This window comes from Hypomesus nipponensis, chromosome 15 (genome assembly GCF_054491055.1).
Source record: "Hypomesus nipponensis isolate SF chromosome 15, ASM5449105v1, whole genome shotgun sequence".
NCBI classification, from domain to species: Eukaryota; Metazoa; Chordata; class Actinopteri; order Osmeriformes; family Osmeridae; genus Hypomesus; species Hypomesus nipponensis.
Window position 1 is genome coordinate 19,761,007 of NC_140375.1, and position 23,394 is coordinate 19,784,400.

The 23,394-nt window shown below is 49.0% G+C and overlaps 1 protein-coding gene across 2 annotated transcripts; it reads left to right on the forward strand.

The window, feature by feature from the left end:
- LOC146258026 (homeobox protein cut-like 1) lies at positions 1–23,386 on the forward strand. Of its 2 annotated transcripts, none has more exons than XM_084673523.1 (23): positions 1–195; positions 5,497–5,607; positions 5,949–5,996; positions 6,455–6,533; positions 6,717–6,854; positions 8,026–8,149; positions 8,356–8,432; positions 9,106–9,172; positions 9,629–9,677; positions 10,471–10,575; positions 12,108–12,296; positions 12,658–12,716; positions 12,862–12,907; positions 13,217–13,310; positions 15,697–16,710; positions 16,848–16,928; positions 17,073–17,165; positions 17,329–17,711; positions 18,394–18,493; positions 19,610–19,882; positions 19,997–20,185; positions 20,324–20,639; positions 21,553–23,386. In XM_084673523.1, exons 1-23 carry the CDS (start codon positions 133–135, stop codon positions 21,968–21,970), a joined length of 4,116 nt encoding a protein of 1,371 aa, XP_084529649.1. In that variant the 5' UTR covers positions 1–132; the 3' UTR covers positions 21,971–23,386. The 2 variants fall into 2 exon arrangements, with proteins under 2 accessions (XP_084529649.1, XP_084529650.1); XM_084673524.1 differs by having other exon boundaries at positions 16,851–16,928.
- Positions 23,387–23,394: the final 8 nt, after the last annotated feature.

Genomic DNA, 23,394 nt, shown 5'->3' on the forward strand with positions numbered 1-23,394 from the left:
TAACCACCCATACGGTGCTACCGTTCCGTTACAGGTTTTTAATATTTCCCTTTCCCCTGACTCCAGCCCACACGTTGTATTGCCATTAGCGTCTCATTCCTCCGCTTCATTCCAACCTCGATATGACTCAAGATGGCCGCCAATGCAGGATCGATGTCTCAATATTGGAAACGCTTTGACTTACAGCAACTACAGGTCAGTCTGTTTCCAAGTACTTGCTGTGGCTCTTAGCGTTGCAATAATTTGTTCACTCTCCACGCCAATTTTTTATTCATCAGTTCCCCTTTAACTTCCGACTTGCTTTTCGTGACAGGTTCTCTCACATTTGTGAAAGTGTTTGTCCCTCTGATCATAAATTGATGCTCTTTGTTCGATTTGCATTGATCAGACACGACAGCAGGTCCTCTTGATGTCGCGGGAAGGCGCTGTCTAGTCACAGGCAACTCGCAGTCTAAAACTGAAAACGTTTAAATACCCTGTTAACAAAATGTGTGTGCCCTATTCAACTTTACAGATTACAGACAAAGTAGATAGCAAGCCTTTGCATTTTGCTGTGAGGTTTTGCTGTGTCGCTAGTGTCAGACTGCCAGTAGCTAACTGCTAGCATGACACAAGCTAGGTAGCTAGAGGAACACAGACAGAGGTGTCAGAGAATGTCTAATATAGAGAGAACTGCCACTCTCGGGAAACTTCCGGGTTCTGAACTGGTTGAAGTTCCATGTGAGGGCGCTAACGAGCGAGTGCAGAATGAATGGAGGTCTATGGAGCAGTACCCCTCAAAATCCACTTTTTCTCAGGATATAATTTTTTGTCTAGTAATTTGAATTCTGAATTCGAAAGGGGTTGGATTGTTTTAAAGTTGCCTTTCTGTTCTAAAAAGGTTTTGAAAATGTCATTGACGTCATACACATCATACAACCAGTGCTACTGCTTGACGGCAAGCTCTGGTCACTTACTTTTTTCTCTCAGGGCATCGACAACACAGCTGACAGGTTAGGCTCTCCCTGTCAATACACATGCTAGAAAGAGTTTTGGCTTGCTAATGTTGTTGCTAATGTTGCTAATGCTCTGCCATTCTGATTTAGCTTCGGATGCCATCAAGCAAGAGCTCTGGTCGTATCAGTCCTTCACTAACCAATCAGCATTCATTAGCAGAATGCTAGCGTGTTATGGGCAACAACGACTCACCCTGTAAGAAATCAAAAGGACATAAGTTCTCGTTCATTCAACTTTCGACCAATAATCCATGTTGAACATGCAAAAACTACAATCAAATCGGAGATTTCTCAACGACAATCAGGCGAAAGAGACAATTTTAGCCGTTTAGCTCCATAGACTCCCATTCAACATGCACTCGCTCGCGATCACTCCCAGTGGAACTCTGGTGGAACTGCAGCCAAATTCGGTACAATGGGGCTTAATAGGGAGTGGCAAGGCTCTCCTTAAACAGGCTCTGGAGGTGTCATTGCAATGGAAAAATAAGTTTCTAACTTGAGGCACTTTTGTGAATGTTTCTACTTCCATAAGCATTGAAATACTATCGTAATACGCCGACAGCTGGTACGATTTTGTCTTACCCCCTAGTTAGTGTTGAAAGTAGTTACGTTTCTAGCTTCCCTGCTGTCCAGACTATTTATCCTACCTGCTCCGACAGTGTTAAATAACAAATGGATATAGCTCTTAAGTTTCACGATGTTGCCACGTTTTTCAGGTCGAGTCTCCAGCATGATGCAGGACATTATCGATAAACGATCCTAGCTATATAGCTCGTTTGTCACCAATCCATCCAGCCTGCACTTTGTAACGAACAGCAGACTTAAATGTTAACAAAACAATAAGCTAGCTAGTAGACTACCAGACCGATATCATGGCAACAATGACAATAAAACCATCAATCTTAATTTAGTTAAATATGAGCTTAGAAAAACGTGTGAAACATAGAACCAATAGATAGCCTACAAATTAATATACACTGACCGTTGATACAGTATTTTTCGGTTCTTATTGGTCATCTCGGGGCGATTTCAAAGTCTCCCTTGCAGCTCATCTTTCTACATTTATTGAGCTGCTTGATTTATGCAACAGAAAATCGGGGACTCAGAAGTTCAAACAAATCCTAGAAGTCTGTGTAACAAACATTCTTATATGCTCCCAAATAACATACACTATTCATCCAGCCCAACTGTCTGAACAGAGTAGCCTACCAACAGAACTGCCAGCACAGCAAATAGCCAGACTAAAGACAGGAAAAATGCATCTTAAAAGGTAGGGATAACCTGGTAGCTGAGATGTGGTGACTTTACACTGTGTCTGGTAGCTGAGATGTGGTTCCTTTACACTGTATCTAGTAAACACAGACCATTCCTTGACTCTGACCTCCAGAATACTGTTGTAACTCTGTACTCTGTACATGTGATCCTGGATTTTTAGCTGTACTTTCTACTTGCAGTGTTTGTATGTATTTTTGGATGAAAGCGTAACTAAATTAAAAACACGTAGCCCTTGTCAGCTGTGGTGTCTGTCTGTCTTCCAGCACCTCTTGACTCTCCACCTTTGCAACTGCTACAGTCTAGGGTCAGAGGTCATGGGAGCTGCTGACCTCAGGTTGACTTTGTTGTTAACAACAAGATCAGCCTGTTGTTGTTGTTCATGACCATCTGTTCTCCACTGCTGCACTTGAACTTGTGTGCAGGGGAGTGTGTGAGTTCTGTATGAAGGGGTACAGTAGGGTAGTGTGTGTGTGTGTGTGTGTGTGTGAGTTCTCTATCAGGGTTACAGTAGGGTAGTGTGTGTGTGTGTGAGTTCTGTATCAGGGTTACAGTAGGGTAGTGTGTGTGTGAGTGTGAGTTCTGTATCAGGGTTACAGTAGGGTAGTGTGTGTGTGTGTGTGAGTTCTGTATGAAGGGTTACAGTAGGGTAGTGTGTGTGTGAGTGTGAGTTCTGTATCAGGGTTACAGTAGGGTAGTGTGTGTGTGTGTGTGTGTGAGTTCTGTATGAAGGGTTACAGTAGGGTAGTGTGTGTGTGTGTGTGTGTGTGTGTGTGTGAGTTCTGTATCAGGGTTACAGTAGGGTAGTGTGTGTGTGTGTGTGTGTGTGTGAGTTCTGTATGAAGGGTTACAGTAGGGTAGTGTGTGTGTGTGTGTGAGTTCTGTATGAAGGGTTACAGTAGGGTAGTGTGTGTGTGTGTGAGAGTTCTGTATCAGGGTTACAGTAGGGTAGTGTGTGTGTGAGTTCTGTATCAGGGTTACAGTAGGGTAGTGTGTGTGTGTGTGTGTGAGTTCTGTATGAAGGGTTACAGTAGGGTAGTGTGTGTGTGTGTGTGAGTTCTGTATCAGGGTTACAGTAGGGTAGTGTGTGTGAGTTCTGTATCAGGGTTACAGTAGGGTAATGTGTGTGTGTGTGTGTGTGTGAGTTCTGTATGAAGGGTTACAGTAGGGTAGTGTGTGTGTGTGTGTGTGTGTGTGTGAGAGTTCTGTATGAAGGGTTACAGTAGGGTAGTGTGTGTGTGTGTGTGTGTGAGTTCTGTATGAAGGGTTACAGTAGGGTAGTGTGTGTGTGTGTGTGAGTTCTGTATGAAGGGGTACAGTAGGGTAGTGTGTGTGTGTGTGAGTTCTGTATCAGGGTTACAGTAGGGTAGTGTGTGTGTGAGTTCTGTATGAAGGGTTACAGTAGGGTAGTGTGTGTGTGTGTGTGTGTGTGTGAGAGTTCTGTATCAGGGTTACAGTAGGGTAGTGTGTGTGTGTGTGAGTTCTGTATCAGGGTTACAGTAGGGTAGTGTGTGTGTGTGTGTGAGTTCTGTATGAAGGGTTACAGTAGGGTAGTGTGTGTGTGTGTGTGTGAGAGTTCTGTATGAAGGGTTACAGTAGGGTAGTGTGTGTGTGTGTGTGAGAGTTCTGTATGAAGGGTTACAGTAGGGTAGTTTGTGTGTGTGTGTGTGTGTGTGTGTGTGTGTGTGTGTGTGAGAGTTCTCTATCAGGGTTACAGTAGGGTAGTGTGTGTGAGTTCTGGATGAAGGGGTACAGTAGGGTAGTGTGTGTGTGTGTGTGTGTGCGTGTGAGTTCTGTATGAAGGGTTACAGCAGGGTAGTGTGTGTGTGTGTGTGTGTGTGAGTTCTGTATGAAGGGTTACAGCAGGGTAGTGTGCATGTGAGTTCTGTATGAAGGGTTACAGCAGGGTAGTGTGCGTGTGTGTGTGTGAGTTCTGTATGAAGGGTTACAGCAGGGTAGTGTGCGTGTGTGTGTGAGTTCTGTATCAGGGTTACAGTAGGGTAGTGTGTGTGTGTGTGTGAGTTCTGTATGAAGGGTTACAGTAGGGTAGTGTGTGTGTGTGTGTGTGAGAGTTCTGTATGAAGGGTTACAGTAGGGTAGTGTGTGTGTGTGTGTGTGTGAGAGTTCTGTATGAAGGGTTACAGTTGGGTAGTGTGTGTGTGTGTGTGTGTGTGTGTGAGAGTTCTCTATCAGGGTTACAGTAGGGTAGTGTGTGTGTGAGTTCTGGATGAAGGGGTACAGTAGGGTAGTGTGTGTGTGTGTGTGTGTGTGCGTGTGAGTTCTGTATGAAGGGTTACAGCAGGGTAGTGTGTGTGTGTGTGTGTGAGTTCTGTATGAAGGGTTACAGCAGGGTAGTGTGCATGTGAGTTCTGTATGAAGGGTTACAGCAGGGTAGTGTGTGTGTGTGTGTGTGTGTGAGTTCTGTATAAAGGGTTACAGCAGGGTAGTGTGCGTGTGAGTTCTGTATGAAGGGTTACAGCAGGGTAGTGTGTGTGTGTGTGTGTGTGTGTGTGTGTGTGTGTGTGTGTGTGTGTGTGAGTTCTGTATGAAGGGTTACAGCAAGGTAGTGTGTGTGTGAGCTCCCTCCAGCTCTCTCTTCTCTCTCTCTCTTCTCGCTCTCCATCCAGCTCTCTCATCTCTCTCCCTCCACCTCACTCTTCTCTCTTTCCCTACATCTCACTTCTCCCTCGATCTCTCTCTTCTCTTTCTCTCCTTCCATCTCTCTACTGTCTATGTTACTGATTATAGCAGAAGGCCCTCTAATCTGTGATCACACATCACTGCTGTTTTACCCCAAACTACTCCAGTCTACCTCCAATTAGAAACCTGTGTGTGCGCGTGTGTGCATTCAATGATTAGTATGCTACTTAGCATACTGACCCAGAAGCATCTAGGCTGAGATAAACCCTCTCCAGGGTACTGCAGTCTCACAGAGGGAGAGGAGGGAGCAAGGTAGAAAGAGAGAGGAAGGGAGAAGAGCGAGAGAGAGGAGGGGTATGGATTAAATCCCTGCCATAGTAAATTCCTTGTTTGTGCAAACTTATTGACTGAGGAGGAGGAGGAGGAGGAGGGGGAGGGGGAGGGGGAGGGGGAGGGGGAGAGGGGGGAGGAAAGGCGTTGTCCTGGTCTACTGTTATTGATTTTAATTATGTATATCATTGGTGTGTCTCTATTTTATCCCCTAACGTGTGTGTTATGTGTGTGCTACATGTGTGTTGCGTGTTTGCAGAGAGAGCTGGATGCCACCGCCACACAGCTTGCTAACAGACAGGATGAGAGTGAGCAGTCAAGAAAGAAACTCATCGACCAGAGCCGCGAGTTCAAGAAGAACACGCAAGAGGTGAGACACTCACTCACACACCCACCCCTATTACTCTCTCACACACTCACACATACACATTGACACCACTAAAATCCTCTTGTTAGAGAGAGAGAGAGGTCAGTGAGCTCGTCTAGAAAAACACCTATGCTGACCTCTGAGGTAACAATGAGCAGGGTTCAGGGAGGTCAGGAGGACATTACCGCCCTAGACAAGTTCCTGGAACCTGGGTGAATTTGGGCCCTGGACAGATATGGTTAGGGTTAGGGGTTAGCTGTAATTACAAGTATGTCCCTCTCCTCCCCCTCTTCATCTCCACCCCCTATTCCACCCCCAGTCTAACGCAGTCTCTTGATTTTCAGGATGTACGAAAACAGGTGGCTCCTCTACTGAAGAGTTTCCAAGGAGAAGTGAGTTTCCTTGGGGAAGGGGGGGTGTTGGTGTGTGTGAGTGTTTGTGTGTATGAGTGTTTGTGTGTGTGTGGTGCTGCAGGACTGGTGCTGGCCTGTGTGTGTCTGTGTGTGTTGCTGGCCTCTGTGTGTGTGTGTGTGTGTGGGTGCTGGCCTGTGTTCCAGGCTGCCTGGCCCCAGGGAGGAGAACAGTTAGACATGTTAAACAGGGAGTCAGATGGCTGAGCGGTGAGGGAGTCGGGCTAGTAATCAGAAGGTTGCCGGATTGATTCCTCGCCGTGCAAAATGACGTTGTGTCCTTGGGCAAGGCACTTCACCCAACTTCAGGGGGAATACTTCTGTACTTACTGTAAGTCGCTCTGGATAAGAGCGTTTGCTAAATGACTAAATGTAAATGTAAACAGGCTTATTCTTCTGTTGTTCCTCTTCTCTCCTCCCTTCCCCTCTCCTCTCCTTAGATTGATGCGTTGAGTAAAAGAAGTAAAGAAGCAGAGACTGCCTTCTTGAACGTCTATAAGAAACTAATCGATGTTCCAGGTAGGGTTGAGAGAGAGAGAGAGAGAGAGAGAGAGAGAGAGAGAGAGAGAGAGAGAGAGAGAGAGAGAGAGAGAGAGAGAGTTTTAACTACCATACTCTCCTCCCTCTATTTCTCTCTCCTTTCTCTACCACGCCTCTTTCTCTTTCTTCCTCTGTGTGTGTATGTGTGGTGTGTGTGTGTAGACCCCACCCCAGCGTTGGAGCTGTGCGTGCAGCTGCAGGTGAAGCTGCAGAGGATGCACGACGTGGAGACGGAAAACAGCAAGCTGAGGGAGACCCTGGAGGACTACAACAGAGAGTTTACTGAGGTCAAGAACCAGGGTGAGACACACACACACACGCATATGAACACACACATAAATGCACACACCTACACATGCCTGACTCTCTGAGTGTATGACATTGATCCCCTTCATCTTAATTGTTTAAGTTAAATTAAGCAGCCTTGATTGGCAGAGCTCAGAAGGGTAAGACGATACACTCTCCTATCGATTATGTGTCTGGACTGGGAGACTGGAGTTGAAATCACTCACGACTATACATACACATGCACAAACAACCATCTAGTGCTTACAGCTCTCATCAGTAAAAACAAGCACTACAGCACTCTTTGTCTCCCTCACGGAGCAATGTCTTTTCATCTCAGACACATAGATACACAAACACACATACATGCACACAGACCAGTGACGTGCGGTGATGTCAGTAAGAGGGTAGGCACTGAGTTTTGAAAACCAGATTATCTAATTTATTGTTTAGGCTAATAGGCTACGTCAAAACAGTACGCACAAGCGTGGCACACATGCACGGTTGATATCAAGAAATGTCCAATCAGGATGACATATCTTACTCTCATGACATGACTTATCGTAGTCTCTCTCTCGCACACGCACGCACGCACACACACCAATGTCCAGCATCAGAATGCAACCATCTTTATCCTTAATTATTGCACAGCGGCCAATTATGTTTGTCAGTCAGCAACAATGAGAACACACACAGGCTCAATTGAATATGAAGACAAATGGCTTGCAGTCGGCATTAATTCAACCAATTCAAAATTAAACCCAAAATAGTTTCTGACTCACCACACTTCCTGTGTGGGGAGGAGTGACAAGGAGGGCAAGGAGGAGATTCAGCTGGAGGGTTTATGTCAGTCAAGCTGTTTTGGAGACACACCTGGTCATCATCAGACTAGGAGACACACCTGGTCATCATCAGAGTTCTCTCAATGGTCATGTGATTGGTAATCTGGAGAGAGTGTACTAACCCTAAGCTTGCTCATCACCTCTCCTCCCCTCTCTTCTCCTCCCTTCCCTTCCCCTCCCCCTCACATCACCTCCCCTCTCTTCCACTCCCCTCCCCCCCTCACCTCTCCTCTCCTCGCCTCCCTTCCCCACCTCACCTCTCATCCCCTCTCCTTCCCACCTTTCCTCCCCTCACCTCCCCACCTCACCTCCTCCCTTCCCCACCTCTCCTCCCCTCCCTGTAGAGGTGACCATCAAGGCTCTGAAGGAGCGTCTGCGTGAGAATGAGCAGGCGGTGAGGGCGCAGGCCCAGAATCTTGCTGAGGAGAACCAGCTGCAGCTCCTGCATGATTACGCTGAGAAGGAGAGGTCTGGTCTTGTTCTCTTCACTGGAAATATTTATAGGAAACATGAAGGATTGTGTCCTTAAGGGTTAAGGTTGGTTGAGGGGCAGTTCCATGGGTGTATGTGAAGCCCTATGTGAGTGTGCAAATACATTTGATTTGATGATGGATTGTATCATAATATACAGTATATCAGTTATTTTAGTCCCCCCTTCTCTATCTCTCCTACAGGAAGTTGCAGGAGAATGAGGACTCCATGTCATCCAGACTGGATGAGGCTGACCACCAGAACCAGCTCCTCCAAACAGGTTAGACCAGTACACACCAGTACATGCCAGTACACACCAGTACACACCAGTACAGGACAGTGCACACCAGTACATGCCAGTACAAACCAGTACACACCAGTACAGGACAGTACACAGCAGTACACACCAGTACAGGCCAGTACACACCAGTACACGCCAGTACAGGCCAGTACACACCAGTACAGGCCAGTACACACCAGTACAGGCCAGTACACACCAGTGCATGCCAGTACACACCAGTACACGCCAGTACACGCCAGTACACACCAGTACAGGCCAGTACACACCAGTGCATGCCAGTACACACCAGTACTTGCCAGTACACGCCAGTACACACCAGTACAGGACAGTACACGCCAGTACACACCAGTACAGGACAGTACACAGCAGTACACGCCAGTACAGGCCGATACACACCAGTACAGGCCAGTACACACCAGTAGACACCAGTACACACCAGTACAGGACAGTACACACCAGTACAGACTGGTACACACCAGAACATAACAGTACACGCCAGTCAGTTTTGACCAGTACAAACTAGTCAGGTTAAACCAGTGCACAGTATAACATCTGTATTTCAGTATAACATCTGTATTCCAGTATAACATCTGTATTCCAGTATAACATCTGTATTCCAGTATAACATCCCAGCATGCTCTTGTGTTTTCAGCACTTGAAACAACTCAGGCAGAACTCTTCGATCTGAAGAGCAAGTATGATGAGGAGTCCACAGCTAAGTATGTCTGGACATGCACGCACGCACTCACACACACTCACACACACTCACACACAGACACACACACTCACACACACTCACACACACTCACACACACACTCACACACACTCACACACACTCACACACACACACTCACACACAGACACACACACACACATACACTCACACACAGACACACTCACACACACTCACACACACTCACACACACTGCTTTAATTTTTTCCCTAACACATACAAGGGCGGTGTAGGTAAACCTTGCCTAGGGCACCAAATGTGTTATGACTGGCACTGCTCACCCCTGGGCCCCATACACCTCAGCCCCTGTGGTTAAACACAGGGAGTAACCTGAGCAGCACTCATTCTCTCCAGGATGATTACCAGGATCACTTTGAATTTGCGTTCTTCACTTTTCTTGCAACTGATGTTCCCATGGTAACACTTCCTATTCCTCCTCAGGGCCGATGAGATTGAGATGGTGATGACAGACCTGGAGAGAGCCAATCAGGTGAGACCCCCCCCCCCCCCCCATTTTGTAATTGAAAGATAGACATTTAACCCCCCCAGCCGTGATCCTATCTTTGTAGGTCACTGCAGGCCTGTGGATTACCAAACTAACACCACTAACATCCCTGTCACTGTTGTTGCCATTCACTATCTTATTTTATTTTAGATCTTATTATATATTTTATATCTTACATTGTATAGTATTGTTTTAGAAGTATTTAGACTTTTTCAATTTAAGATTCTTAAATGGTTTTCGTATGCACCTTTCTGCCACAGTAAGTTCCTTCTTTGTGTAAACTTTGTATGAATAAAGCTAATTCTGATTCAGCAGCGTTAGCTAGCTATCGCCATTATTTCATAGTGACAAAGTTGGCAACCCTACTAACACCACTAGCATCCATGTCACAGTTGTTCATATTCACCCTCAGCCTGGCTGGGGTAAACTGCATGATGCTAATGTTAGCCTCAGAGGGGGGTGTCAGATGGCTAAGCGGTTAGGGGATCGGGCTATTAACCAGAAGGTTGCCAGTTCGATTCCTGGCCATGTCAAATGACGGTTGTGTCCTTGGGCAAGGCACTTTACCCTACTTGCCACGGGGGAATGTCCCTGTACTTACTGTAAGTCACTCTGGATAAGATGTTAGGGTTTAGCTGACACACTGTTCACACCTCCCACAAGAGAGTTGATGATGATTACATGCTTTTTGGCTGACGCACTCTTACACACACTCAGAAGATAACCACTGTTTCATGTGCTAATGTGAATGTCAGATTAACATTTGGTGCCCCCCCAGAGAGCAGAGGGAGCCCAGAGGGAGATGGAGGCTCTGAGAGAACAGCTGAGCTCCACCAAGCATGTCCTCCTCCAGGCCTCCCACAACCAGGCCCACCTGGACATGGTACCAACCCTTTATCAAACCCTTTATCATCACCTGTCCACTGATCCATTGATAGCTTTGATTTCATACATAGATTGAGTGTAGTAGTATGATTTCATACTTAGATTGAGTATAGTAGTATGAACTGATGCAGAGTTAGGGTGTTTTGGATTTCCTGAAACCATATCTGCTGTTTAGCCGGATCAGTTGATGTCTGGAGTTGAACAGTTGTAAATTATATCTGGCTGTTTGGTTGATTGATGGCCCATTGACTCTCCTCTCCTTTCCTCCTCTACTCTCTTCTGCCCCCTCTCCTTTCATCTCCTCCTCTACTTCTCTCCTTGCTCCCTCCCCTCTCTTTCTCTCCCCGCTCCCCTCCCCGCTCCTCCTCTCCCCTCTCCTCTCCCACCCTCCTCTCCCCGCTTCCCTCCCCTCTCCTCCTCTCCCCTCTCCTCTCCCACCCTCCTCTCCCCGCTCCCTTCCCAACCTCCTCTCCCCCCTCCCCTCCCACCCTCCTCTCCTTCTCTTTCCGCTCTCCTCTCCTCTCCCACCCTCGTCTCCTTCACTCCCCGCTCCCCTCCCACCCTCCTCTCCCCACTCCCCTCCCCTCTCCTCCCACCCTCCTCTCCCCTCCTCTCCCCTCTCCCCTCCCCTCCCACCCTCCTCTCCCCGCTCCCCTCCCACCCTCCTTTTCCCACTCCCCTCTCCTCCCCTCCCACCCTCCTTTTCCCACTCCCCTCTCCTCTCCTCCCACCCTCCTTTCCCCACTCCCCTCTCCTTTCCTCTCCACTCCCCTCCTCTCCACACTCCCCTCCCCTCCCACCCTCCTCTCCCCGCTCCCCTCCCATCCTCTTTTCCACACTCCCCTCTCCTCTCCTCCCACCCTCCTCTCCCCTCTCCTCTCCTTCACTCCTCGCTCCCCTCCCACCCTCCTCTCCCCTCCCACCCACCTCTACCCGCTCCCCTCCCACCCTCCTTTTCCCACTCCCCTCTCCTCTCCTCCCACCCTCCTTTCCCCACTCCCCTCTCCTCCCCTCCCACCCTTCTCTCCCCTCTCCCCTCCCCTCTCCTCCCACCCTCCTCTCTCCTCTCCCCTCTCCTCCCACCCTCCTCCCCTCCCCTCCCACCCTCCTCTCCCCGCTCCCCTCCCATCCTCTTTTCCACACTCCCCTCTCCTCTCCTCCCACCCTCCTCTCCCCTCTCCTCTCCTTCACTCCTCGCTCCCCTCCCACTCTCCTCTCCCCTCCCACCCTCCTCTACCCGCTCCCCTCCCACCCTCCTTTTCCCACTCCCCTCTCCTCTCCTCCCACCCTCCTTTCCCCACTCCCCTCTCCTCCCCTCCCACCCTTCTCTCCCCTCTCCCCTCCCCTCTCCTCCCACCCTCCTCTCTCCTCTCCCCTCTCCTCCCACCCTCCTCCCCTCCCCTCCCACCCTCCTTTCCCCGCTCCCATCTCCTTCTCTTCTTTTCCTCCTCCCCCTCTCCTTCTCTCCTCTCTCCCCTCCCCCCCTCCTCTTTCTGCTCCCCTCTCCCCTCCCACCCTCCTCTCCCCCAGGCGGTGGGTGTGGAAGGTGTGGATGGCTGCAGCCTGCAGGCTGAGCTGGGGGCAAAGGAGAGGGAGGTGGGCCAGCTGCTGGAGGATTTACAGAAGTTACAGACCAGCCTGAGCATGCTCAGAGAAAGCTCTGTCTCTCAAATCACCACTCTGGAGACCCAGTTACTCAGCACGACCACCACGCTCAGGGTACCCACTCACTTATACCCACTCACTTACACACATTCATATATATATAAACACACTCATGTATACACACACACACTTTTACACACGCAGGCTTTATTGGCATGAAAATCTCTCTCTCTCTCTCTCTCTCTCTCTCTCTCTCTCTCTCTCTCTCTCTCTCTCTCTCTCTCTCTCTCTCTCTCTCTCTCTCTCTCTCTCTCTCTCTCTCTCTCTCTCTCTCTCTCTCTCTCTCTCTCTCTCTCTCTCTCTCTCTCTCTCTCTCTCTCTCTCTCTCTCTCTCTCTCTCTCTCTCTCTCTCTCTCTCTCTCTCTCTCTCTCTCTCTCTCTCTCTCTCTCTCTCTCTCTCTCTCTCTCTCTCTAGGAGCTGGAGGAGAAGCTGCAGGAGCAGGCTGACTATGAGGAAGTAAAGAAGGAGCTGAGGTGAGGAATGTGTGTGTTTGATTGTGTATTAGTGCGTGTGTGGAGCTGGGCATATGCTACGGTTAATGCTTGTTGAGCTGTTGTCAATGTTTACTTGGTGCTAGTGCTAGTGTCGGTATTAAACATTTTGTGTTGAATTCCACAGCATCCTCAAGTCTATGGAGTTTGGACCTGCTGACAGCTCTCAGCAGGTAAACTGTCATACCTCTCCACCTCCTTTTACACCTGTCTGTCTTGTACACCTTGGACATTACACTCTCTTCTCCCTCTTCCTCCTATCTCTCTCTTCTCCTCTTCCTTCTCCCTCTCTCTTTTCCCTCTTCCTTCTCCCTTCTCCCTCTCCCTTCTCCTCTTCTTCCTCTCTCCTTCTCTCTTCTCTCACCTTCTTTTGTCTCCCTGTCTTTACCCCCTCCCTCTCTTCTCTCTCTTCTGTCTCCTCTTTTTTTAATCTCCTCCTCCTCCTCCTGCTTTCTCTTCTCCCCTCTGCCCTTGTCTCCCAGGACTCCAAGCCTCTGGAGGTGTTGTTGTTGGAAAGGAACAGGAGCCTCCAGTCAGAGAGCTCCTCCCTGCGCATCGCCAACACGGAGCTGAACGGTGAGTCGGCTACTGGACCTGGTTCTGGTGCTTGGAACTGGTTCTGGGTACTGGTACTGGATACCAGATCTGTACCAGGTTCTGGGTACTGGTACTGGAGCTGATTCTAGGTTTTGGGTTCTGCAGGTACAGGATCCGACCTGATTGTTCACACGGCCAAAAAGGGTTATTGTTTTTTTGAGGCTTTTGTCGTGGTCACTAGAAGAGATTCCTTCTATTTCAATTTGCGCAGCAAATCTTGTACCATTCGGAGCATTGCAATCAATAAATAAATAAATGCAAAAAATACAAAAACTTTTTTTAAATCCCAGATGGAACCAAAAAATAGCAGGTTTAGGGTTACCGGTTTACCTTCATCTGAGGTCAATGTAACGGACGTGGTCTTGCTAGCACTGTGCCAACATTATTGGGCGTTATAGGTTAGAGAGGGGCTGTAGACAACCTCATTGGGCTTGCCTTAAACCCTCACCTTCCCGCCCGCCAACACAGACTATGGTGCAGACCTTTCCTGTACTGTTGCCTTATCAGGAAAAGAGACACTAGAGATAAATCTGTCAGTAAGTGTTAGAAATCACAATTTACACTCTAAACCTACAGGTCAGAGAGGGGCTGTAGAAGGCAACAGTGGAAGTCAAGTGAAAATAATTCGAATGACGAGTGAGCAGTGGTCTACCGACAACCCAATGCTTGGTATTAATTTGGTCACTCCTGAGTTTCAGGGAAAGCTAGAAGTAGGGCTGGGCGGTATGGCCTCAAATGGATATCACGGTATCATTTGAAGCACGGACAGGAACGGTATATCTCATTCAAATTTAAAGTCCATTTGTTTTAATAGAATGCAATCCGCATCGCTGAGGCTTTTATACCGCACTCGGACATATTTGGAGTCCGTGGGCCTCTTCGGCAGAAGAGCTAATACTATGTAGCTTTTGACAGTATGTTTATGGGATCACAACAAAACTTAAATATATGTAGTAAGCTAGCGATAATAAAGGATTAAATGGCTGAATACTCGATTCTGTTGGCCTACATTTTACAATTCTAACCAACCTGACGTCCTTGCTTGCATGGTTACACTATTCCATGCTGCATTTTTGACATTCTGTGCAATACCAGTCATTTTATGCCATGCCTGGTGTGAATGGGGCTGTGATAAATCTTATTGCGTAGGGTTGTACCGCAGTTAGGACGGTATAGCCTAAGTTTGTACCATAGGGCAAATACATACCAGTATATTTCTATTCCGTTTCTATATTTATACCCTACAAGAAAGTAGCATGAAAAAGAATAAGCTGTGTATGACCCCAGCCTCCTCCAGGGGATCCTGGTACCTAATTACCCAACTAGTGTCAGTGACACTGGCTCTTCTAAAGGGTTAAGGTTAGGGAACTAGTCAAAGAGTTGGCTTAAGCTTGCTTCACTTGAATGCAAGGTCAAATAATCAGGAACAAATTATGACATGTCCTTGAGTACAATGGTTCCGCTCAAAACTGGTGGAAATTCAGGCTGGTTCTCTAGATAGCAACAAGGTTTCAACAACCCTGAATGGGACCGCTTCAAAAACCAGAGCTAATCTTTGGAGGAAAATAGAGGGCTAAAAGAGCGGCTTTTACTACTTTTTGCCATAAGCCGCCACCCATATACACACACAGATGCACTGTTCTAAACTGTCACTCTGTCTATGTTGTTGGGTTAGGGTCTAACGTGACCCGCTGTGGTCAGTGTGCTCTAGAAAATATTCAGAATGAAATATTCTAACCCTAACCCGGGTTCAGAGTTTTAGTTTTTGTACTCTTGGTTTACCTGTAGTGTTATAGCTGTGCAATCTCTAAACAACCACACATGCAACCATTTTTATGAGGATGAACCTGGACTATTAAATATTCCTAAACAATCATTCCTGCTGGAGCAGAATTATGCTAACCCTCGCCTGCAACAACAAAGGAGGATGTGCTCGTTAAAGATGGCTACCTGGATCGCTTCCTGTCACTGCCTGGTCTAAACCATGCTAAATTGGAACTAACTGAGGCAAAACTAGTCCTAGCCAGGCTAAACTGGTTTACCAGGATAAACTGGGCCAAACTCGGGCTAGAGTGGACCCTGTCTGGGAGAACTGTGCCAGACTGGACTAGGCTGAGCCAGACCTCAGCCTTCCCTTCCCTGGCTGGCACCTTCCAGGTGTCACCTACAAGAAAGGTTCAAATGATCAATGCATGGCCTCTAGGCTAGGTGGAGGTGGGTACACAAAGGGGAAGAGTTATAGACATTTTCGAAAAAAGAGAAAAAAACAACTTGATAAAAGACGCTTTTTTGTCTTTTTTTGTCTCTTCGGAACCCTTTTTTTGTTGACTCCCCCATAATGCATTGTGTTTGACCTTTCTTGTAGGGTCAGCGAGACGAAAAGCCAAAAAAGAGGTACCTGTCCCTCTGGAGGAGACGGGTCTTACCGTACCCCCCTCCTCCTCCCCCCCATCTCCCCCCCCAACCCTTCCTACCAACCCCCCCTCCTCCCCACCCCCCCTAACCCCCCTGCCACGCACCGTCACAGACCCCCCAGACCCCTTCGCCCCCACGGGCATGGGCCAAGACGTCTGCCCCCTGTTCCCCCTAAGGAAGGGAAAGGTGACACTCAGCCCCCTCTTACAGCGCCAGTTGCTCCACACCTTCTACTCCAACACCCTCCACGAGTGCTGTCTCTCTGGGGGGGCACTTCTCTACACCCCCCCCTCAGCCCCCGTGCCCGCCAGCCCCCATCCGCCCCCCAGCCCAGACGTTAACAGAAACTCCGGCCTCCTGTCTCCCTCTCCCGGCCAGCCGGAGGGGGTCTCTGAAGGAGAGGCCCTGGAGACAGCCGGCCAGCTGGAGGGGGTCTCTGAAGGAGAGGCCCTGGAGACAGCCGGCCAGCTGGAGGGGGTCTCTGAAGGAGAGGCCCTGGAGACAGCCAGCCAGCTGGAGGGGGTCTCTGAAGGAGAGGCCCTGGAGACAGCCGGCCAGCTGGAGGGGGTCTCTGAGGGAGAGGCCCTGGAGACAGCCGGCCAGCTGGAGGGGGTCTCTGAAGGAGAGGCCCTGGAGACAGCCGGCCAGCTGGAGGGGGTCTCTGAAGGAGAGGCCCTGGAGACAGCCGGCCAGCTGGAGGGGGTCTCTGAGGGAGAGGCCCTGGAGACAGAGGAGATTGCGCGGCAGGTGAAGGAGCTGCTGGTCAAGCACAACGTTGGCCAGCGTGTGTTTGGTCACCACGTGCTGGGCCTGTCTCAGGGCTCTGTCAGCGAGATCCTGGCTCGGCCCAAACCCTGGAGCAAGCTCACCCTGCGAGGGAAGGAGCCCTTTCACAAGATGAGGCACTTCCTGTCCGACACGCACAACATCCTGGCTCTGAGGAGCATTCAGGGAAGACAGAGAGGTGAGACATATTCAACGTCAGTAACGTCAGCATACTGTTGCTCCTAATTATGTTGTTATTGTTACTGAGGATGTTGTTGTTGTTACTGGGGATGTTGTTGTTGTTGTTGTTTCTGAAGATGTTGTTGTTGTTGTCAGAAGGCCCCGGGCAGACCATCAGCAGAGTGTTTCAGGATGTATCAAAGCAGAAAGCCACCTCTGGTTCCTCTTCTCGGACAGGTGTGTCTGACAGATTAGCATCATGTAATCATTTTTTTGTGTTGATTGGTGTGTGTAGATTATTTATTATGACTGTATTTACTGATGGCTGTAGAACAAATTGCCCCGCTGGGATAATTAAAGATGACCTTGACCTCTCTCTAGGCTGCTCACATGGCTACTCTGCAGACAGCTCAGATGAGGCCATCAAATTTATCCTGGAGCAGGCCAAGAAAGAACTGCAGGGGCAGAGGATGGGTGAGACTGGGTGTCAGATAGAGTTCGTGTGATAGAGAGGATGTGCACATGTGTACCAATATTTGTATGTGTGTGTATCTGTCTGTTCAGCTTGAGTTTGAGTGTCCTACCTGGTGAGGTTGTGTGTGTGTCTGTCCACCTATTGTTCCTCTCCCTCCTGCAGACTTGTCGCTCCCCCCCTCCCCAGGCAGGGCTCTGAAAAGAGCTGGTGGGCCAGACAATGCCATCCACACCATCCTGGAACAGGCTCGTAGAGAGATGGAGGCTCAACAAGCCCTGGACCCCCTCTTCAAAACCCCTCCCTCCTCCCCATTCCCCAACCCCCCCCTGGGGCTCTCTCTGAAGAGGCCCCCCTCCCCCCTCTTGGACTTCAGCTCCAGCACCAAGCGTGAGGCCAGGGGCGGGGCCAGGGGCGGGGCGGAGTGTCCAGCCGGGGGAGGTGAGGTCCGAGGGGGAGACCGCTGGAGGGAGCAGTTGTGGAACAGCACCCACCCAGAGACCACTCCAGGGGGAGATGACAGACAATCACAGGAGGACCCGAGAGAGGTGAGGACGCTGTGTGTTTCACTTCCTGGGTTAGAGGTCATGTGAGGTCAGAAGGTCAAGCTAAGCTTAGTTCTGTATATATACTGACAGTCCTTCTCCAGCTTTGACATTGTTCGATGTCAGAAAACAACTATCGAGTCTTTAGGAACATAGAAGTTAACCACCTGGCTGTGTTCCAGTAGTATGAGTTACTTAGCTACCTGTGTGTGTTCCAGTAGTATGAGTTAGCTAGCTACCTGTATGTGTTCCAGTAGTATGAGTTAGCTATCTATGTGTTTTTTTAGGTAGAGTTATACCCAAAAATAACTAACAATACATTGCATTTATGTGTTATCGTGATTCTGGAAGATTTTATTGTGGAAAATATCAGGATTGTTTTATTGCCCAGCCCAACTGTGGTCTGCACATGATCACTATTGAAAACTAAACATGAAGTTATGGTTTGTGAAAAGTGAAATAAATAGAATCCTAACGATGCACACACAATGTGATGTATTCTGTAGTACAGTAGACTAGAATAGCGTCAGTGCTGTCATAGGTGTGATAGATGGTGACTGGAATGATCTGTATTAGCGCATCTGTAGTGAGTTAGGGTCATTAGAGTCATTTGATTGCATTCTGAATATGTAGTTGTTGTTGAGTGTTGGAGCTGATTACCTGTGTGTGTGTGTGTGTGTTCCAGAGTGAGGAAGCCAGGTGTCTTTACAAGATCAAACAGAGAGGCCTGCGCATGCAGCTGTGGCTCAATGGAGAACACAGACATAATACACACACCCAGCAAGGTAACACACACACACCCAGCATGGTAACACACACACACACCCAGCATGGTAACACACCCAGCATGGTAACACACACACACCCAGCATGGTAACACACACACACCCAGCATGGTAACACACACACACCCAGCATGGTAACACACCCAGCATGGTAACACACACACACACCCAGCATGGTAACACACACACACCCAGCATGGTAACACACACACACACAGCATGGTAACACACACCCAGCAAGGTAACACAGACACACACCCAGCATGGTAACACACCCATCATGGTAACACACACCCAGCATGGTAACACCCACACACACACACCCAGCATGGTAACACACCCAGCATGGTAACACACACCCAGCATGGTAACACACACCCAGCATGGTAACACACACACACCCAGCATGGTAACACACACACACCCAGCATGGTAACACACCCAGCATGGTAACACACACACACCCAGCATGGTAACACACACAAACACCCAGCATGGTAACACACCCAGCATGGTAACACACACACACCCAGCATGGTAACACACCCAGCATGGTAACACACCCATCATGGTAACACACACACACACCCAGCATGGTAACACCCACACACACACACCCAGCATGGTAACACACCCAGCATGGTAACACACACCCAGCATGGTAACACCCACACACACACACCCAGCAAGGTAACACACGTGTGTGTGGTGGGTGTTGTGTGTGTGTGTGTGAATCCAGAGATGTAAGGAGGTACCCCTTAGTAACAGCTCCTTATAGATGTTCTCTCCAGCAATCCTGCGCTGGAGAGGAGGAATGAGAGAGGAGGGAGGGAGAGTGAAGGGAGGAGAAGAGAGGCTTAGGGTAGCCATGACAGTATGGGTGGATATTGATTAGAAGGTTTACAGGTGAGATAACATCTTATCCAACACACTGTTGTTTATAGAGAACTATACTAAATGTACCCTTTATAGAGCGGATGAAGGATTCAGACAATTGCATACACTCAGACAATATATACACTCAGACAATATGCTTTGTATATTATGTACGTCCCCTTGGCTTCTGCTGGATGAAGTGATGTCTAACATGCCTGTTATACCTCCCCTGTCCACCAGAGGGCACTCCCAGGACCTCAGCCAGCTGCAGCCCTTCAGAATCCCCCCTCAGCTCTGCAGAGGAGTCAGACCCCCTGGTCCCCCCGAGTTCCTCCCTGGAGCCCCCGTCTGGGAATGCTTCTGAGGGGGGCTCCCAGCTTGGCACGCCCCTGCTCCCCCCCGCCGCCCCCCCCACTGGCCACAGCATCCAGGAGACGGTGTCCGTGTCTCCAGAGCTGGACACCTATGCCATCACCAAGAGGGTGAAGGAGGTCCTCACAGACAACAACCTAGGTGAGGGTCTCTCTCCCCCTCACTCTTTCTCTGTCCCCCTCACTCTCCCTTCTCTATTCCTCCTCTCTTCCTCCTCTCTCCTTCTCAGTCTCCCTTGTTCCTGTGTGCTCCCAGGTCAGCGTCTGTTTGGGGAGAGTGTGCTGGGCCTGACGCAGGGCTCCGTGTCTGACCTGCTAGCCCGGCCCAAACCCTGGAACAAGCTGAGCCTGAAGGGCCGCGAGCCATTTGTCCGCATGCAGCTCTGGCTGCAGGATGCGCACTGCGTAGAGAAGCTAGCTGACATGAAGCGCATGGAGAAGAAAGGTACACACACACCTCAAACACACTTACCTACACACCCACACACCTCCCACACACACCTATACACACTTTGTAGGAAGGCATCTGTTCAGTAAGTACATTATATCTGTGCCTTACCCTGTTTTGCGTGTGTGTGTTCAGCCTACATGAAGAGGCGTCTCAGCTCTCTAAGTGAGGGCGTGGCGGTGGAGGGCGTGGCAGTGGAGGGCGTGGCAGTGAAGGGCGTGGCGGTGGAGGGCGTGGCAGTGAAGGGCGTGGCGGGGTCAGAGCCCCTGCAGAGACACAGCCCCCATCAGCAGCAGAAGAAGGTCCGGGTGGTTCTGGGCCCTGAGGAGAAGGAGGTGCTGAAGAGGGCGTACCAGCAGAAGCCCTACCCCTCCCCCAAGACCATCGAGCAGCTGGCTGGCCAGCTCAGCCTCAAGACCAGCACCGTCATTAACTGGTTCCACAACTACAGGTGAGCTGGCATGGTCCGGCTTGAACTAGACCTCTTAGATTATGTTGTTTAGATGTAATATCGAAATGGAAGATTAGTTTCTGGGTGCGTAAATGTTTTTTAACAAACAATGAATTATTAGTATTTATAAAACTATTGGGTTTTTTCGACTTAAATAGCTGTTTCTGATTGGACGAGAGACGTTCCATGAGTTGAATTATCTGACAACAACCCACTCTGACTTTTCACTCCAATAATAAATCACTCCGCGATGATACATTCGCGTTGATACAAAGAAGTAACCATTTACAATTTTGAAAGACTTTAACAAGCTAACTTGTATTTACAACAATGAGCGACTTCAATATTTATTTTAACGTATTTGAAAAATGTTTTTTTCAGAATGTAGTGTGTCAGTGTCACGAAACCGCTCATCTCACATCCCATTCGCTATTCACCTCGCTAGTCAAACTACTTCAGACGGGCTGCGGCCGACACGACAGCAGTAGCAGCAAGTCTACACATGGCCAATTATTTTCTTCTTAAAAATCTTGAGTTTATTCGGGGACAATGACATGGCTCGATAGCTGGCTAGTCTTGTCGTTAAACATACTGTCAAATTATTATTATAGTTTGGAGAAAATGTCAACTTTGATGCGGTCATCTCACCATCCATCCGATTTTTTAAATCGATAGCTGTATTTAAATGTTAATTGGTTGACTATGAAATTGTTTTATAAAAGCAATATAGTACTCGTGCTCGTGGGGTTGTTGAGGAATATACCACGGGTGGTGTTCGGCCGTAGCCACGAGGCCGGAGGCCGAGTGGCGAAGGCAACAACACCTGCTTTATCAATGTATGTGTGAGATGATAGTAGTAGATGATAGTGAGATGATCCCCTAGTAGTCCTCCTTCCTGTTTGTGTCCTTCCAGGTCTCGTATCAGGAGAGAGCTGTTCATAGAGGAGATCCAGGCGGCGGGGGGGGGCGGGGAGGCGGGCGGGGGCTCCCCATTCCTGCGGTTGTCCCGGCCAGGCAGGGACATGACGGAGTCACGCGGCCCTCCCAAGCCCCCGGAGGACAGGGAGGCCCAGGCAGAGGCCACGGGTTATTCCCCTGCCCAAACAGACTGCACTACCTGGGGCTGCAGCAGTCAGGCTGGGCAGGGAGGAGGAGGAGGAGGGCTCTTCAGCTTCCCAGAGGCCTCAGCTCCCGGTGGGGTCTCCCCGGCCCCTGCCAGGAACCCCCGGGACAACAACCTGCGCAGGAAGAAAGCAGCCAACCTCAACAACATCATCCATAGACTGGAGAAGGCTGCCGGCAAGGAGGAGCCCTCAGAGTGGGAGTTCTGAAGCTTGATGCCTCCTTGTGAAGTCTGACCTCTCGACGACCCCTCAACCTCCACTCTCCTTCTCTGCTCCGACAGGGCAGAGAGAGAGGGGGGACAGCCAAACTGAAGCTCATCGGCCATTTTGTTACACAAACTAATGCCAGAGAGAGGGGGGAAGATAGAAGGATCAAAAGTAGATGCAAGGAAACAGTTTAATGTTTTAGGTTTTATTTGTTAGTTTTGTACTGAGAAAAGCACTTAGCCATCCTGGAAGTCACAGCCTCCCTAACCCCCAGCCTCACCCCCAGCCTCACCCCCAGCCACACCCCCAGCCTCACCCCCAGCCTCAACCCCAGCCACACCAACACCCCCAGCCTCATCCCCAGCCTCACCCCCAGCCTCACCCCCAGCCACACCAACACCCCCAGCCTCTCCCCCAGCCTCTCCCCCAGCCTCACCAAAGCCCCAACCTCACCCATATCCCTGGCCTCAGCCCCTGCCCTAACACGCACACTGTAGAGTGACTGTTACAAACCCTTTGCCTTTATTTCTAAGTGTGTGTGTGCAGCATATGGGCAGCGTAACTTTCTGTTGAACTCCCCCCACCCGAGCCCACCTCTGACACACCAGGAGAACAGTATTCTCTTGTTGTGTACACACTGCAGTTGGGATTGCCACTTAGAGATTGCACAGTCTATTAACTCTAAAGAGTACAAGTTTGGGAAATAAGGGATTTTTTAATATGACCTAAAAAGAGGAGAGTTGCTTAAAAAACAAACAAAAAAATAAGTTGTGTTGTTGAAACATGAAATGTTGAATCTATGTAGCTTATATAGTAGTTTGGTAATGACCTGCATCACAGCTTTAACAATTGTTGGACCTACCAGGTGTGTGTGTGTGTGTGTGTGTGACGACTAAATATTCTCACAAAACAAATCCAGTTTGCTGGCCAGATCAAGAACATTTCACAGAATATACACAGAGATGTCAACATCACTGTCATAGGTTTAAGACTGGGCTTTAAGTGTGTGTGTGTGTATGTGCGTGTGTGTGTGTAAGTGTGTAAGAGGAAGAATTTATGGTTTCTAGTTGTGTTGTACTCCAGTGCACAAGGGTGCTCTGTAAGATGATTGGTTGTTAGTTATCAGTAGGGTTCCGATGTTGAGTATTCTGACTTATTGTAGTTTTGTTTCATCCCTATATATTGTTTCATCCCTATATATATTGCATAGTGTGTGACTTTTGTAAATTTGATTCTGCTTATTTATAGGTGCTGTATTTTTTAATTGTACATCTAATCTTTTGAGTTGGTAATTTTATTTTGTGTGAGGGTATTACCCGAGGAAAATAACCAAGTTCTAGACTGACAAACTGCCAGCGGTATTGGCCCAATGACCCTAACCCTATTTACAAAACAACCTAGTTTTCATTCTGTTTACTTAAGGT